This window comes from Homarus americanus, unplaced genomic scaffold, assembly GCF_018991925.1.
Source record: "Homarus americanus isolate GMGI-L3 unplaced genomic scaffold, GMGI_Hamer_2.0 scaffold57980, whole genome shotgun sequence".
NCBI lineage: Eukaryota > Metazoa > Arthropoda > Malacostraca > Decapoda > Nephropidae > Homarus > Homarus americanus.
This window is the reverse complement of record NW_024716703.1, coordinates 21,667,136-21,684,259: the sequence shown is the minus strand read 5'-3', so window position 1 is coordinate 21,684,259 and position 17,124 is coordinate 21,667,136. Positions and strand designations below refer to the sequence as shown.

Below are 17,124 nucleotides of genomic sequence, written 5' to 3'. Positions count from 1 at the left end.
TTATCCCCTTTCTCTCTAGTTATTTATTTTATCCCCTTTCTCTCTAGTTGCTATTTATTTTATCCCTTTTCTCTCCAGTTGTTATTTATTTTATCCCCTTTCTCTCTAGTTATTTATTTTATCCCCTTTCTCTTGTTATTTATTTTATCCCCTTTCTCTCTAGTTATTTATTTTATCCCCTTTCTCTCTAGTTATTTATTTTATCCCCTTTCTCTCTAGTTGTTATTTATTTTATCCCCTTTCTCTCTAGTTGTTATTTATTTTATCCCCTTTCTCTCTAGTTGTTATTTATTTTATCCCCCTTCTCTTACTTTTTAATGTTATTTCGTTGGGGTTATTTTTGCGGTCTTTTTTTTTTTATGTGGGCGGAACTTCCCCAGTCCATAGGCGCAAACTGAGCTGGTCAGAGAAACATGTGTTTGTTCCTTGTTTTATTATTATGGTAATACCTGTAGTTTGTTTTGTTGTCTTTGTCCTCAACATGTTTTATTACCGTGAATTACATCCTATAACAACTCAATCGTCGTTTATATTCTTTTTATGTCATTAATTGCTATCTGTCGTTTGGCTTATCATCTTGCGTATGCTTTGACTCCTCTTTCTTTTCTTTTTCGTTTACCTTGTATTTGGTGATTTCCGTATCCGTCATGTTATGTTTGTTTCTTTATATTACTTTGCACTTACCTTCGTGGTTTCCTCTGTCGTCTTCTTTGTTTTGTGTGTTGCGCCCAAGTTCAGCCCATATCTGAATCCTGTTAAGTTCCATTGACGTTTCATTATTTGAAACTTGTGCCATCATGGGGGGCAGAAATAAATATTAATATACTGTACAACTGAACCGTAATGAGCCTTCCCTTCCATACGTCCGTCCAGTGATATCAAGAGATTTAATCGAAATAGATTCTAAAGGGCTGTTGGTCCCAAAACTTACGAGGATATTAGAGACACTACTTTCTTTTGGGAATAATTCTTATTCTCCCAGTGTGATACTCTTCCCAGTGATCCTGTGATTTTTTTTGTTTTCTTTTCGACGTGAACTGTGTGCATGGAGATGACATATCATTTTCATATAATTAATTATATTTAAAGGTACAATTTATGATTCCTTAAGTTTGGTTGGCTTTTTTCTTGTTACTCCTACTTGCTGTGCTTTTTTAAGTAACTGAATAACTACGGCACCTATTCTTAACCTATTGGTACTGGGAAAATATTGCTCGTAGAGTAATTGTGTTCTAGATTATTGCACCTTTCACATCCAAAGTTTTGCTCTTTTCTGTATTACACTTCACTGTATCATCCGGAAACAGGGTAAATTCCACGATGGATCTCTGTGGTACTTCACCTGTAACCATTTCCCAATCTAATTTTAATCCGTTCATAACCACTCTTTGATATCTTTTTTTGAATCGGTGTTTAATTCATTCCTATAATTTGTCTGTTATGTGCATTGATGTTGGTAGATAGACTACGGTAGTTAAAATACTGTATACTGAAATCTCCTAACGTCTGAATGATGTATAACAAATTCCTGAACTTTAATGAAATTTGGTTTTATTTGAGATATAGTATTATTGCTAACTAGTAATATGCCTAGGATATGTTCAGGCGTCTGCCACACCTGAACACCATTAATTGTTGTCGCAATAAATAAGAAAGTTTAAATTTATCGTAATACAGTCAACTAGAAATGATTCCGATTCACTGTTTTTCGATATACCAGTGGCGGATCGGGGGTCTTAGGGGTCCGACGGCTCCCCACCTCCTTTCATCAAAAAAATTCGAATACTTTTTCTTGATAAAATTACGTTTCGGTTATCCAGCGAATTTTAGGATTTTAAGTTTTGGAATCGATAGTTTAGACAATTCTAAGACACTTCTTCTATAGCGTTTCCGTTAGAAATTTAAATTTTTCGATTATTTTAAAAGGTAAAATTACAAACAATATTACTTGTTCAAAGTGGCAGTGGAATAACCGGACAAGCCGCGTTGATATTTTTTAGTTTGCTGTATAGCATTATTTGCAACCGCTTGGCGTCATACCAAATACTGCTACAGCCTTGTTTGTGTAGTACAGCCTGTACAAGTTATTTAACCCAGTCTGCTCCTTTAATAATGCCACGTACAGCTTAGGTTGCAACTTCAGTATTTTTGTATTAGTGCACACAACTTTCCTACCCCAAATCTATTCTCCTATTCGAATAAAACGTCTAATTTTAAGATAATTTTATTCTATTTCATTACCGTCGCAAACGTATAATAACAGAGATAGCGTATGCCAGATATTTCTCTATTTTCTTCCATTAATCTTCCGCCATTATAGCCTACCCGACCTCCCACTCAGCGTGTTTCCTTCATAAATCGTCATGCGCATGCGTTCCTGTACACATCACGCGGCCAATCAAAAGCGTTTTTTTTTCCACCAATTGAAATGAATTGTGGTTTAATTCGCGGTATTTTTTTGCCAAATCAGATTCGATTATGATTTTGGGTCTCTCATATTTCGAAATTCAAATTCATTTCCGACCATGGAAGTCTGCGATGGGTGTCAATTCAATTATATGGAGTTGATTGCGCATTTTGGAGAAAAAAAACGAACAAGCTATAGCATTTTTAGATCTCATGGTGTTCTCCCGACATCAATAAAGTGTCCTAAGTGTAAAAACGAGTGTAAATATCGTAAAGACCAGCATAGTTGGCATTGTAGTAACTCTTCCGGTAAATTTTTACTTTAGGACATGAGTCCCTAGGGGTTGACCAAAATATTTTTCCAGTGTATCTTGGTGTGTTTTAAACGAATCTGATCTTCATTTTTGGCAGAAATTGCTAGTTTCTGTCCCCCACCCCAGCAAAAATGGGGGAGAGTGTAGTGGACGTCTCCCCTACAAACTGCGTAGCTGCACACCACCTGCTACCATCTTCCCTAGCAACCAAGCGTATCCGCATTCCAATGCCGCCGTATCCTAGCAACCGAGCCAAAAGACCGGCGACTTCTCGGGTTTTCCCAACATGACTCATAGCGGCTGCTGGGTATATAAGCTCTGTCTCTCCATTGAGATTCATTCTGACCATTCTTCTTGAACAAGCAACACCTCCTCCTCTGCTGCTGCCTGGCAGCCCTCGCATCTCCTCGCCTGCCTGGCGGTCCTCGCTCCCGCCAGCGAGCATGGCGACCCACCAGCTGTCCTCCTCTGAGCTTCCTCACCAACCAACTCTCATTCTGCACCTCCAGCACCAGACTGTCTATAATATAACTTATATATTATACAAGAAAACCACATTAGAGTTTCCTTCCATCCTGAGTGCTAGACAACATTAATATCTCGATACCCCTACAAGAGCCTGGGAAATCGTTTTTTTGGGGTGGAGAAGAAAACGAAAACGAGTCATCTGACCTAACAAAACCTAACCTAATTCCTAGCTAGGGGCTCCGCCCCCGGACCCCCGGTAGGCTTAACCTGACCCCTAGCCAGAGGGCTCCGCCCCCGGTAGGCCTAGCTTAAACTAACCTAAATGTTTCAGTAGTTAAAAACTTTGGGGTGCGCTATGTCCGAAAGTATAATACCTTAGTTAGTTTCTTATTGGGCTAGTTTCTTATTGGCTATAGCGAAAGGAAACATAATTGGCAAGAGTGTTTTGTCTTAGCCAATGAACCATGCGTGGGTGCGTCGGGAGCGGAGATGTGATTTTTCAGTTCCAGAATAACCAGATGTGGCTGAACAGGTGGAAAGAGCTGTGCCGACATTGCGATAGAGATTATTTTACGTCAATTGAGGTTGAGTTTGGTTTTGTTGGTTGGTATTTTATTTATGTGATATACTCGAACAAAAAATTTTTAAGAATGATGGGTAAGGAGGGGGGTTCTCAAAACTATTGATTTCCTGCTGAAATGAATATCAAATTCGTTTGAAACTCGTCAAATAACATCGGATAAACACATTTTTATTATCCAAATAAAGACCGTTGCATAAGTGAAATTTGACCCTTTTTTCAGTTCCTACTAACTCATCTCTAGTCATTGGCAATTCTTGAGGTAAAGGTTTACGAAGCAGCTATCACCAGAAGGAAATGTGCGATTTGGTTTGATTTTTTGTACACTATTAGCATGATATTAAACACAGAAATGGAAACGACAATGCATAGAACCTAGTAGAACCTGACCTAACTAACCCAACTTATTTGGTCAGATTCTATTAGGTTTTCTTGCATTATCGTGTTAATTTATGTGTTTAATATTATGCTAATAGTGTGTACCAAAAAATTAAACCAACGAAAGTAAGCAAAAGAGCCAAGGAAACCCTACCTAACGATTGTCACTAACGAAAATTAATGTTAAACAAACAACTTATCTTAATATTGGGCTACCAAAGTAAAAGAACCTAGAACACCCTACCTAACTATTGTCACGAACGAGATTCATCAATAACTAGGTCTGATAATTCGCGATAAGAAAAATCACAACCAACGTAATTCTAAAATTAATAAAGATGCGTAATTATTTTATTAAAAGGATCTGGAGTAATGAAACAATTTTTATACAGTTGGATAGGGAGGAGCAATAGCGGCGGTAGGGGAATTGTGAAGCCGGACTGACTTATGGTAAGAAAATGATTTTGGCATTTGAAATGCACCTAGAAACGCAATTTTAATACCATAACATCAGTGTTCGCCACATTTTTACCCCGTAATTTCCCTCATCTTATATGCCCTGCCCACTGATAAGGAATTTAAGATCGTAGGATAGAGTAAATGAAAAAAAATCTAAAGAAATACTTAAAATTATAATAGAAAGTTGTCGTTTCCTTTAATATACAGAGTACTTAAAATCATCAAAACAATAAGTATAGCAAAAATAAAGAAAATCGACAAACAACTTCTAGTGATAGTTGTTTCGTAAACCTTTACCATTTTTTATTATATTAGTCACGATATGAACTAATACTTTTTGTTTTATCTTTTATGCTGAAACTTAGTAAATAAAAGTGTTTGCATTGCTTTTATTTGTGTCATTTTATATCTAATTGACCTTTTATACGATTTAATATTTTTTATTATAATTTACCCAGTCTATTTAATATGTTTTCTTCAGAAGAGTGGGCAGCTTATTCATGTAAGGGACTGGCTCTTTTTCAGTTTAGTGTTAACTTATGGATCGATTGATAAGTATAAAGAGCGTCTTTCAGCTAATTAGTGATTTCTTTCATTAATATATTTGGAACAGTAAATATGATTGTGTTTACCCAGATGGTCAGTTGTACGTGGGAACCATCGCGGACTTCGCAGGACTAGAGCCTCTTATCTACCGCGAACCTCTGCGGACTGAGCAGTACGATCTCTCCACTTTAAATTGTAAGTTTAGTCTTTCTTAATTGATTTTTTATGAGATAAATTGTTATAGTATATTCTTATATACAGTACAGGTACTATAAATTGTTTTTTTATATAATTTGTATTGCATGCACACTTTTGATTATAAACTGGTATTTATTCAATTTTGCCAAATTACACGTCACTTGTAGTATATTGTAGTATTTATTTTGTAGTCTTTATTATATACACCACATTGTGATTACTGAGAGAATTTACCGTTTGCAGCTCCAAATTTTGTGAGTTCTTTCGCCCTGGGGGACTTTGTCTACTTCTTCTTCAGAGAGATCGCGGTGGAGTACCTCAACTGTGGCAAGGTCGGTCACTCACGCTATTGTCTTCCTTTGCAATCACAGTTTAACAGGATTTTTAATTAATATACACACTGGCACTTTTATTGTACATTTGATTATATCACAAATTTAATCAAACCCAGCGTTCAGGGGCTATGGTAGGCTATTTTTTGACATTCTCAATTAGGTTGTATACCTAGCATGCTATGGATCCAGTTCGTGCAAATAGGGACAGAGTGCATATATCTATTTTACAGATTAATCATATTTGGTAAGTACAACAGGTAAATAAATAAATATAGACGAATATAAATTAATTATATAAGGGTCAATACTGTATACAGTAGCTAAAAAAAGTATCTGCCAGGGTGGGTCCGATGACTTCCGATATTGTACGTACAACTCGTGATGTCTTGGGAGGGTTGGCATGCGTGTCTTCACCCACCGCCATTCAATATCCAACACGGGGTGAGTTGGCATATAGGAATAAAATAAAATTATCATAATGATAATGATAAGTAATAATAATTATAAGGAAGTAATAAATTTAGAAGCAATCTTAACAAGTGCAGTTCCTTTGAAATACACTTTGAGTAGATAACATCAATGAGGGTTTATTGTGGCCAGGAGAATGTAAAACAACCTAGGCCTGGCACAGGGGCAGATTCAGCGGGGGGTTCCTGGGAGTCCAGACCCCCTTTTCTTCAGAAAATTCCAGTACTTTTTCGTTCATGCAGTATTGTTCTCAAGTGTTTTTGTATAGTAAAAAGTAATTACTATTGACCTCAGAATATCTCCTAATATCAAGTGCACATGGCTTCAAAATAGCCTCAAAATGACCATAATATAGGTCAGATTTAAAAAAAATCTGGAGGGGGGCTTATACCGGAAATATGTGGGTTGTGGTCCTTGTGGATCCCTGATTTAACAACGGTAATACAGGGTCCATAAAGTCCTGTTCTGATTTCAAACATTTATTATATGCAAATGGTATAAAATATTGAAATGCAGATTTTTGCATTTGAAAGAGTAACTATTCAAGTTTTGTTTTTCACCTAAGCAAATGCAAAAAACTGCATTTCAATATCATATGCCGTTTACATATAAGCTATGTTGGAAATCAGAATGGGATGGACGGACACCCTGTAGTTTACAGTAGGTTGTGGGTATAACTTATATGTTGGATTCTGGGCATTAGTAAGTTGGAATTGTGAGTCCTGTACAGCTACATAATAAATTGGGCCTGTGATTATATGATGGAGTAACGTTGTATGTGTTAACAGACGCTGTATTCACGCGTGGCCAGAGTGTGTCGCCACGATAAAGGAGGACCCCACAAGTTCCGCAACAAGTGGACCTCCTACCTCAAGTCCAGACTCAACTGCTCTGTCTCTGGGGACTTTCCTTTCTATTTCAACGAGATACGTGAGTCACTGGAGATTTTTGTCATTGGTAAAATAAATTAATGCATGATTTAATACTCATGTATATGTCTATGCCTTCTCTCTCTTTCTATCTCTCAACATCAAAATTCGATGCTTTCGTCTTCTACCACAAAAAAGAAAATATATATCCGGTATAATTCATGAACTGATCATGAATTTAGAATGGCAATATATTATCTGTGGTGCTGGGAACATCTTGAAGTCGTGGCAGCAATGGGAAAAACCTATCACAAACCATATAGCCTACAGTACAGTCCAGTACTGTTCTGTTCTGTTCTGTTCTGTTCTGTTCTGTTCTGTACTGTACTTGCTAAAACAAATTGTTTGTCAACGCAGTCCTTAAAACAAGTGTAAGCAGAGACTCACAAGTGAGCATAGTTCAGTGTTTTTTTTTACCGGGGATTAGCCCACCTGGGCACAGGTCACTGACCCACATCGGGGCCTGGGGGCAAAAATGTAATACAGTAGTAATAATAATAATTAGTTCATAGTAAATAAAATTTATAATAAAAAATAAAAATAACAATAACAACACTAATAATAATAATAATAATAATAATAATAATAAAGAACCATAAAGAATTACAAAAAGGAAAAAAGATCAATAGTGAGATACGATATATGAATGTTGTGTTGTCAATAATACGAGAAACAATTGAGACCCTGCTATTGCGTGTAAATATACAGAAAGTCAGAGCAGCAACCTGGGACTTGGTCACAATTTTTGTGATGCCATATGGCAGCAAGGTCCACCATTAGACAACACATTATGCTTCCAATATCTTCCCAGGCGGTAGTACCTCCCTGTTTAATAGCTGCTTACTACCGTACTACCTATTGTAGTGTGACCTCATTTCGCAGGTTGTGTAAACAGAAGCAGGAAATACTATATAAAAACGTATACTGGGTAATTACCATTTTTGCAGTTTGCCACATATCATAATTTGAAGACTAGCTGTTTAAGTGTAGTTGGACAAAGTTAATAGTACTGTATACAGTACAGTACTTTCTCTTGGAATATATTCACCAAATGCTGTACAGTAATTGCAATCATCCTACAAGTGGTAACCAACGTAAACACATCAGTCACCCACTTTACCAAGCACCGTTAGTCAGGTCAATAAACACCCAGATAACCTAATTTTTCCCCCATTTACATTTGAGTTTTATTTGAAAAAAAATGCGAAGTGCATCAGTGTTATTCTGCCTTCTGTAAAAATTTGTTTTGTTTCACCATGGATACTACTGAAATAAAAAGGTTGGTAAATTTGCATTGTCACACCGTTCTCATTTAGAAAGTAAAAAATAAATTTTTCTAGTGTATTTGTGTGTGTTTAGACCGAATATGACCTTCATTTCTGGCGGAAATTAGCCGTTTTTTTTCGAATTTTTTTCGTTGGACTTTTTCCGAAAAAAATCTTCCCAAAATACACCAAAAAACACTAGAAAACCAAAAACCAAACCCAACCTAACCTAACTGACTCTCACCATATGATGGAATCACCTATTTCTTACCTTATTGGCCTGGTTCTTGTTCGTCGTTGCATTCTGGGATTCTTACCCAACGCCACATAGGTTGGTCTTTGCGATATTTACATTCAGTCTTGCTCTTAGTACACTTTACTGAGGTTGAAAGAACACCATGCAATCGAAAAAATGCTTTAGTTTCTACATTTTTTTTTCCAATAACTCGCAATCAGCTCCATATACTTTAAGTGACACCCATCGCAGACTTCCATGGTCGGAACTGAACTTGAATTTCAAAATATGAGACCCAAATTAAAACTCGAATTTGAGTGGGCCAAATATACTGCGAATTAAACCCCAAATCATTTTAATTGGTTCCAAAAGCAAAAACGCTTTTGATTAGCTGCGTGACGTGTACGGGAACGCTTGCGCGTGATGATTTATGAAGGAGACACAGTGTTGGAGGTGAGGCAGGCGATAATGGAGGAAGATTAATGGAAGAAAATAGAGAAAATTTTGGATATGCTATCTCCGTTATTATACATTTCCGCCGGAAATGTAATAGATGAAAATTACCTTATAATTAGACGTCTTATTCGAATATGATAATAGATTAGTAGTAGGAATGAACGGTGTGTAAACACAATAATACCAAAAGGTTTTCCTGGTGTATTTTGTGTTGTTTTAAACGCATTTAACCTTCATTTCCATCGCAAATGAGTTGTTATGGTGATAAGATCCCCTAATTACCAATAATCTTGGTTGTTTAAAGTGGGCAGGGCTTTAAAGTTGAGGGAATGTTATCGGGTAAAATACCAAAAGGATCACCAAACAAACCTTAGAAATGTATAGATTCATTTAAGTTACACCATGGAACTTCATGTGTCTATTACGTTTGTCTCAAATTTATATTTTTTTTAGTATTTAACCTGACATGACCTCCCCAATTATGTACAATATTGGTTGTTCAAGGTGGACAGGGAGCTTGGTTAATATTTAAAAATTGCCAACACCTGCTTATATATCGAGTCTTATATAGGGAGAAAAGAGAACAACACTAAAAATAATTTATTCTGTGGCATTTCTGTTGAACACTTTTATTTTTCAAGTATTTTAATCTTCAAAATTTCCCACAATACTGTATTTGGTGTTCAAAGTGGGCAGGGCATACTTGAGATTTTTTTTTTAAGTTGTTACTTTCTGTTTAATAAGGCTCATTTGCAAAGGAAATGAAGGAGATATTCGTTTGAAACACAGAAAATATACTAGCAAAACCTATTTTCCTTTTAGAAGTTTCTGTAGTGTAACTAAAACAAATCTTAAGTGAGGGCATAGGTAATTCAATATTGGGTTTTTTGTTGCTTATTATAACTTCAGACAAAAACAAGATGATTTTCATCAATTAAACTTTTGGTGCATTTTACTCATAACCAAGATTGTTGCGAGCAACCGAGACGTTTAATATGCCGGGAGGCGGAGCCACATGGTTAGGAAGTTAGGTACGGTTTAGTAGGTTTGGTAGGCTATCAATCACATAATACTAATTAAGTGATCCTTACCAACAAAACCTACCTAACCTTATCTAACTTCCTAACTGGTGGCTCTGCCCCCAGACCCTTCAGCATATTAAATACTGTATATCGGTTCTAGGTCGTTTGTGAGGGAAATGTCATTGAAGAAAAGTGTCTTAGAATTTTTTAAACTATTGTTTGCAAAGAAAAAGCCGTAAGATTCGGTTGCTGGCAACAAATGCAATAATAGCTTCAAATTTTTCAAGAAGCTTTTTTATTTTCAACTCACATTATCTCGGTTATAGGTAAAATGCAAGAATAATGTCATAGAAGAAAATTGTCTTGTTTTTGACTGCATTTAATATTTAGTAAAACAAAAAACCCGCTACTTCCCCCCGCCGTTTAGAAGTTTTCTACCCATTTTTTTTTCCAACTCCCGATATCTCTGTTATGAGTAAAATGTGCCAAAAGTGTTTTTGGTGAAATTTTTTTGTATGTGAACTTATCATAAGCAACAACAAAAATAATCGAATTATGTCCTCTACTACAGTATAAATTAACCACATTTTGTTTTTGCACTACAACACTTGGTACCATTGCTTTTATGTTTGTTTTTCTAGACATTTTAAGGGTAGATCACCTGGTTAAAATCCACAATTCTTTTTGACTAACGAATAAGAGCTGTGGATAGCATTAATGCAAATGGCATGCTGTCCTACTTTTAGAAAAGAAATGTCACCATGTTGTCTAGGTTCACAGACTAGCCAGACCGGGTCATCATAGTAGTTCAGCTAGCAGTTCAGCCACTGACAAAGGATGACAAGCCCAACTCCATAAATGATAATGCAAGCTGGTTCATTGGGAATTGTTCTCTTTAAAATAAATCCAATATTGTCCATTTAATCTTCATACCCTAAAACATTATGCTTGCTTAAACAAATTCTCGTTCACCCTATACACCCTTGCACAAATATATAATTGTGCCTGTATACCAGTATGTGTTTGTCTAAACCTAGAAAATCTCTGTTATGCGGCTTTCATCTCAACAAAATTCCTGCTTACAGAGGCAACAACAGAAGCTGTCGAGGGACGTTATGGTGGTCATGCCACAACCCTTCTGTATGGTGTCTTCACCACCCCAGAGAATTCCATTCCTGGGTCTGCTGTGTGTGCTTTCACATTCCAAGATATCATGGACACTTTTGAGGGTCCATTCAAGGGTCAGACCTCAGTAAATGCCAATTGGCTACCAGTTCAAAGCACGAAGGTAAGTTTTAGTATATCACACGAGACTCATTCCACTTAAATCTTTCTCTTCTTTTTTCTTTTATTTTTTCTTACAGCATAGTGTCTCCTTTCTCTCCCATTTTTAAAGTTTGTTTGCTTCCAAAACATACAGGTATCCCAACATTATGAAAACTCAGGTTGCAAAAATTCACCCATGTGGAATTTGTAAATTATGACCACTAAATTTGGGATATGGCCTTTAAATTCAACCTTACTGAAATAAGCTAAATGCCCAAAATTGCAATATAGAACCAAAAATACTTTTAGACGTTATAATTTATTTGGTGTGGATTTTTTTGTGTTTGATACCATCAAACGTGGGTAAGCAGCGTACCAACACTACTCGACACAGTTTGTTTATATCTCCCAGCATGTACGCCTAATATCTCTACCCAAGCTCTGGGATTTAACACCTATTCAAGGCTGTCCAGTGTATTACTCGTATTGAAGATGGGTGGAAAGAGATCATCAAGTGTAAGTGAAAGCAGTAATGCTAAAAGGGCCTGTAAAGAAATTACATTGGATTTAAAACTTGATATTTTAAGGAGTTTGATGAGGGAGAAAAACATAGGCAGATTGTAAAAATATAAGGGCTTGCTCCTTCTCCCAATAATTCCCATTGCACCAATTCACCTCATGCAACATTGAACATCATTTGTGGTGAGTTAAATTCAAGTGTTTTGTGTATTTATTAAATTATTATCATATTATACATTTAGGGACTGCAAAAAGTCGTTGGTTGATGAATCAACGGTTATCGAAGCAATTATACCCATAAGATTATAACAAATTCGGGATGTTAGGGACCGGCCACCCCCCAAAAACTCCCATCTACCCTTGATATATGTGTGTCATGCACACTGTTAAGCCAGAAAATAAAGCAGACATAAAGCAAGCATAATAGGCATTACTGTAAATAAGGAATGTAAAGCATAAATTTAGATGGTTATTTACCTGTGTTGAGGATGGTAGAGATGGTTTAGAGTGGCAAACTCAATTCTCTACCAATTTTTGCTGGTCCATCACCACTCTTATTATGCTTTATTAAATCTTTTCACATCACATCAAGCAGCACAAGAGGAACTATCACAGGGGCATTTAGGCATGATTGCATGACACACAATCGAAAATAATGAAAAATCACAAAGTCAGAGATACATGGTAAGTGTAAGCAAGTGCAAAGAGGCGGGAATGAGTTGGAGGCAGCGCACAGAGCCCTCTCATGGCAAGAAGTCGCATCACACCACCACTTTCCAAATTCAAAACGCCTCTGCTGCCTCTCCCTCAATTGTCGGATCAATGGGGTATCAACGAAACTTGCGGGGTGTTTCCCCAATTGTCGGTTATGTGAAGGTGCGATTAATGAGATACCGGTTTTCAGGGTATACTGTACCTTTTTTTAAAAATAATTACTTTCATTCATAAGTGTGCTTATATTACTTTTTTGTACCAAAAAAGTTTCTTTGGGAGTGCTTCTCCAATTATATAATGGAAGTCAGTGGGAAAATAGGGTTCACACTTACCCTCAGCTTTTCAAGGACACATCCCTTCTGTAACCTGGGGCATTACTGTATTAAAATATATTTATTTTGAAGTTTTCTTGATTTCATTGCAGACCATAACAAAGAAGGATTTCAAGCCAGAAATAGAGATAACTGGTTCTTGGTTGGCAGACAAATTAGAAAAAGTTGGGTGGAATACTTTTAATAAAATTATGGAAGCAACTACAGGTAATAAAATATAGAAACCATTTGACCATACAGTACCTATCATATGCCCTGGTTGTGACAGGATCCCACAATACAAGTATGAGAGATGTAGGACTAGAGCAGGTCATGTTGGAGAATGTGGAGAAAATTAGGACCAGTGATGATATAGGAGAGCTCTAGGATCATCTTGAGCACAAGAACAATATTATTGTGTATGGGCTCCTGAATTAGAAGAGGCCAGAAGAAGGAAAACTCATGATATGAAGAATTTTCAGAATATAAGAGTAGGAAAAAATTGATAAAAACAAGTATGCTAATCTACACCAGGAAGATGCTGGAAAAATAGCTTTTTAAGGTGAGATAGATTGTAAGAGGATGGAAACACAGGAGGAGGCAGAGCATTCCACAGTTTGGCTGTGTAAGGAAAGAAGGATGTACTATAATGGGTTATTCTAGTGTGACCGACATCCATACAGAAACGGTGGGCACCGCTGGCAAGACGAGTGTTACGAACCCGCTGCCTTGCCAGCAGTACACAGGATGCCAAATCCACCGAACATTGCCCGTTAAAGTACCTGTAAAAGAGAGAGACTGATGCAACACTGCGGTGAAGAGAAAGGGAAGAGATATTACTGACTAAAGGAGGAAAGTTAATAAGATGAAATGGTTCTAGAACCAATTAGATTCGTTATAGCATACCCCACTGTACATTTAAAGTCATGGTTTGGCATTTATAGTACAGTACAGTCAGTCCCCGACTTAAGACGGGGTTAGGGACCGACGACCAGGTCGTAAGTCGAAAATGCGAAAATAATACATAGAAAATCTAAAATGGGTGTCTCTTTTTCTTCTCAGCACCACAAAACTCTCACTTTTACGCTTGCCAGCCATTTTAAAGGGAATTACAAACGAAAATTTTGTCAGTACACAACACGATCACTAACGTCGGGACTCGAATATATGTAATTTAAAAAAAATAATTTATGACCGCGGCGGTCGTGTGTACGGGTGGTCGTAAGCCGAGTAGTTCGTAAGTCGAGGAGTACCTGTACTAGTTCCAATAGGCCTTGTTAAAAGAAAAGTAAAGTTTGTAAATTTATCATGGATAAACTTATATCAATCTTAGGAAAGCAGTCAGCAAGAGAATGAAATGACTTGAATCTTCTCATTCAAATATTGTTAGAGTAAATATTTCAGATTACTTCTTTTTTACTTAGAGTAGTGTAAGATTAGTAATTTAAATTCTTTCATTATATTATTCAATGAAAGTATTTGGGTGCAGACTACCTAAGTTTTGTGTTACCAAAGTCTTTTGACCTGACACACTGTATAATTGGTTACACTGACAGCAATATTCCTCTGTACTTGACAGTACAGTATATGAGAAATTGTTGATTGCCTGTATTTTACTAATGCATTTCTTTTTACCTTATTTACCTAATGGCCACTCATTAGAGGTGGCCACGCTGAGGGAAGACCAGTGGCTATTTTAAAGCCCAGTACTGTTCTTGATTCCATAGCTTGGGCTGGTAGACTATTCCATAGGTCTACCACCCTGTGTGTGAAAAAGTTTTTCCTTTATATATACTGTACTACAGTGCTGTGTACCTCATAGATAGAAATACAAACTATTCATGAGATCAGCTCATTATATTTTGTTTGATTCATGTTATTTTAATAATAATAATAATATTAGTAATAATAATTAACGGTTTATTGAAAGAGCATGGCAGCCAGAAGGCTGAAAATATACAGTTACGTAATTGGGGAATGGGTCTCTCGATTTACAAATAATATACAAGTAACATAAGTGATACAAATATGATATAATAACTAGGTGGGGAGAAGCTCAAACTACAGGGCATTTCAACATAGTGACAGTGCAAAAAGTAAGATTGGCTGGTTGATTACAAGTTATTGATAATTTTTACAATGGTTGGGACTGGGCTGTTCTTATAGCAATCAGTTCGTGCTCTTATGGGCTGGATGTGGTTGTGCTGTCGAACAGTAATTCTTGGGCGAGGGATCTCAGGTGGTCGTAGGAGCCGGTGTTGAGGATGGTGCAGAAGCTTCTCACCAAATTTGCAGATGATGATAATAATAATAATAATAATAATAATAAACGGTTTATTAATAGAGTTGCAGCTGGTGGCTGAAAATAGACTTACATTTGATTTAGACATAATGATATAATATGCATTGAATACATTTACAGGGCTGTACAGTCCATAAATCAGTGAGAGCCGAGAGGGTCAGTGTGTTGAGCGCTTCTTGATGTGTGGAGTGGGAAGGGGCGAGAATAATCTTACATGCCCTCTTTTGCACTTTTCTAGGTGTTTACGTTGTGTGGCATTTAGGGAGGAAGACCAGGTAGGGGAGGCAAAGGTGAGCTTGGGAAGTATGAATGTTGTCTATATCAACGTGTACAGTTCCTCTGTTTCTTTAAATTAACTCCCAAAATATGCTAGAGACTCAGTTGATTGAAAATGTCCTAAGGAGGGCCATCAGCTTGGTTCCTGAACTACAGAACCGAAGTTACCCAGAGAGACTAGAACGCCTGCAGTTGCCCAGCTTATACATAGGCGGGCAAGGAGTGACATAATTGAAGTTTATAAACATCTTAGAGGGCATAATCAGTCGAGTGTTCATACCTGGTGCTGGTGAATGCCCGCCCCATAAGGGATCACAGCTCAAGGTTGAAGAAGCCACAAGTTCAGAAAACTGTCAGGGCAAACTTTTTTGGAGTGAGAATTGTGGATTCTTGGAACATTCTGCCAGATAGTGTTGTGATGGCACAGAGTGTGAGCTCTTTCAAGACCATACTTGACCAACACTGGTACAGATACATTCTGGAGTTAGTACATGCCCAGTCCTTGCCAACCGTGTGTAACAGAGACGTGACTGCCCGCCCAATTGGCTAACATGCCGAATAGTGGTAAAGAGGATAGAAGTAAAAGGAAGCCTTCCTTCTACTGTATTTGTTCATTCAGTGTGACGATGTGAGAATTAAACACCTCTCCATTTACAGGTACTGTACAGTGTTAATGAAGAGAGTAAGTTTAAGTACCCCTGTATATAAACAGGGTACATATAAAATTTATTGGTTTATTTTTAATGTGGGTGGATAGAAAGTGCTCTCGTAAGGAAGGTTCAAATTGTTCATCATTTAATTAAATTATTGAATGAAATCACTTGTTTTCAGTGAGACCAAGTATGTATCAGGAACACAGTCTTTGAGTTTTGGTGATCTTACAACAATTAAGAAAGTTCTTTTATGACAGGTACCTGAACCAAGACCAGGTCAGTGTGTAAAGGACTCAAGTACACTGCCAGATGTCACACTGAACTTCATTAAATTACATTCACTGATGGATGAAGCTGTACCAGCTTTCTTCGGCAAGCCTATAATCATCAGCACTAGTTTCCAGTAAGTTTTTTCTATGAATATTTATATACATTATTGTAAGAGAACTTAAATTTAGTAATGACAAATTTGATTGATAATAATAAATTGTCATTACTAGTTTTATAAATTGAAAAGTACGGTACTTGCATACATAGTACAGTACATTATATGGCTCTCAAGAAAAGAAACATTACTGAAATCTTTCCTGGTTAGTTTCAATGTGCATGCATGTATGTACACACAGGTATATCTTGTTGTCATTTTACATCTACATTATTGATGAATTAAGAGAAAAAATATTTTTATTGAAACATAAAAAAAAATTGAGACAAGAATGCAACTACCTGTACTTTAGAATGATGAATTACCTTTTAATCCCTCCACTACAGCCACACCAACCATACATAAGTTACACACCAATATTTACCCCAACCACATTGTATTATAAATACAGGTACTGTACATTGATATTTTTCATTAATTATTATTTTCATACATTCCCACCGGATATCAAGATGTTTAAATACACATCTATATACCACATATTGGTAAATGGAGTGTTTGTTCATCAAAGATACATAGTGTAGAGCCACACCAAGGTAAACTAATATTCCCTCCAAGAACATTGTATTAACCCATAAC

The 17,124-nt window shown here is 36.7% G+C and overlaps 1 protein-coding gene across 3 annotated transcripts in view; it reads left to right on the top strand.

Annotated features, from left to right (window-relative positions):
- Positions 1-17,124, top strand: part of LOC121858333 (semaphorin-1A-like) — a 103,041-nt gene that overhangs the window by 54,703 nt on the left and 31,214 nt on the right. For all 3 annotated transcript variants that reach the window (XM_042354720.1, XM_042354719.1, XM_042354721.1), the window contains exons 5-9: positions 5,242-5,346; positions 5,593-5,681; positions 6,941-7,082; positions 11,145-11,347; positions 16,358-16,503. In XM_042354720.1, the coding sequence (XP_042210654.1) occupies positions 5,242-5,346; positions 5,593-5,681; positions 6,941-7,082; positions 11,145-11,347; positions 16,358-16,503 (685 nt within the window). The remainder of the gene's footprint in view (positions 1-5,241; positions 5,347-5,592; positions 5,682-6,940; positions 7,083-11,144; positions 11,348-16,357; positions 16,504-17,124) is intronic.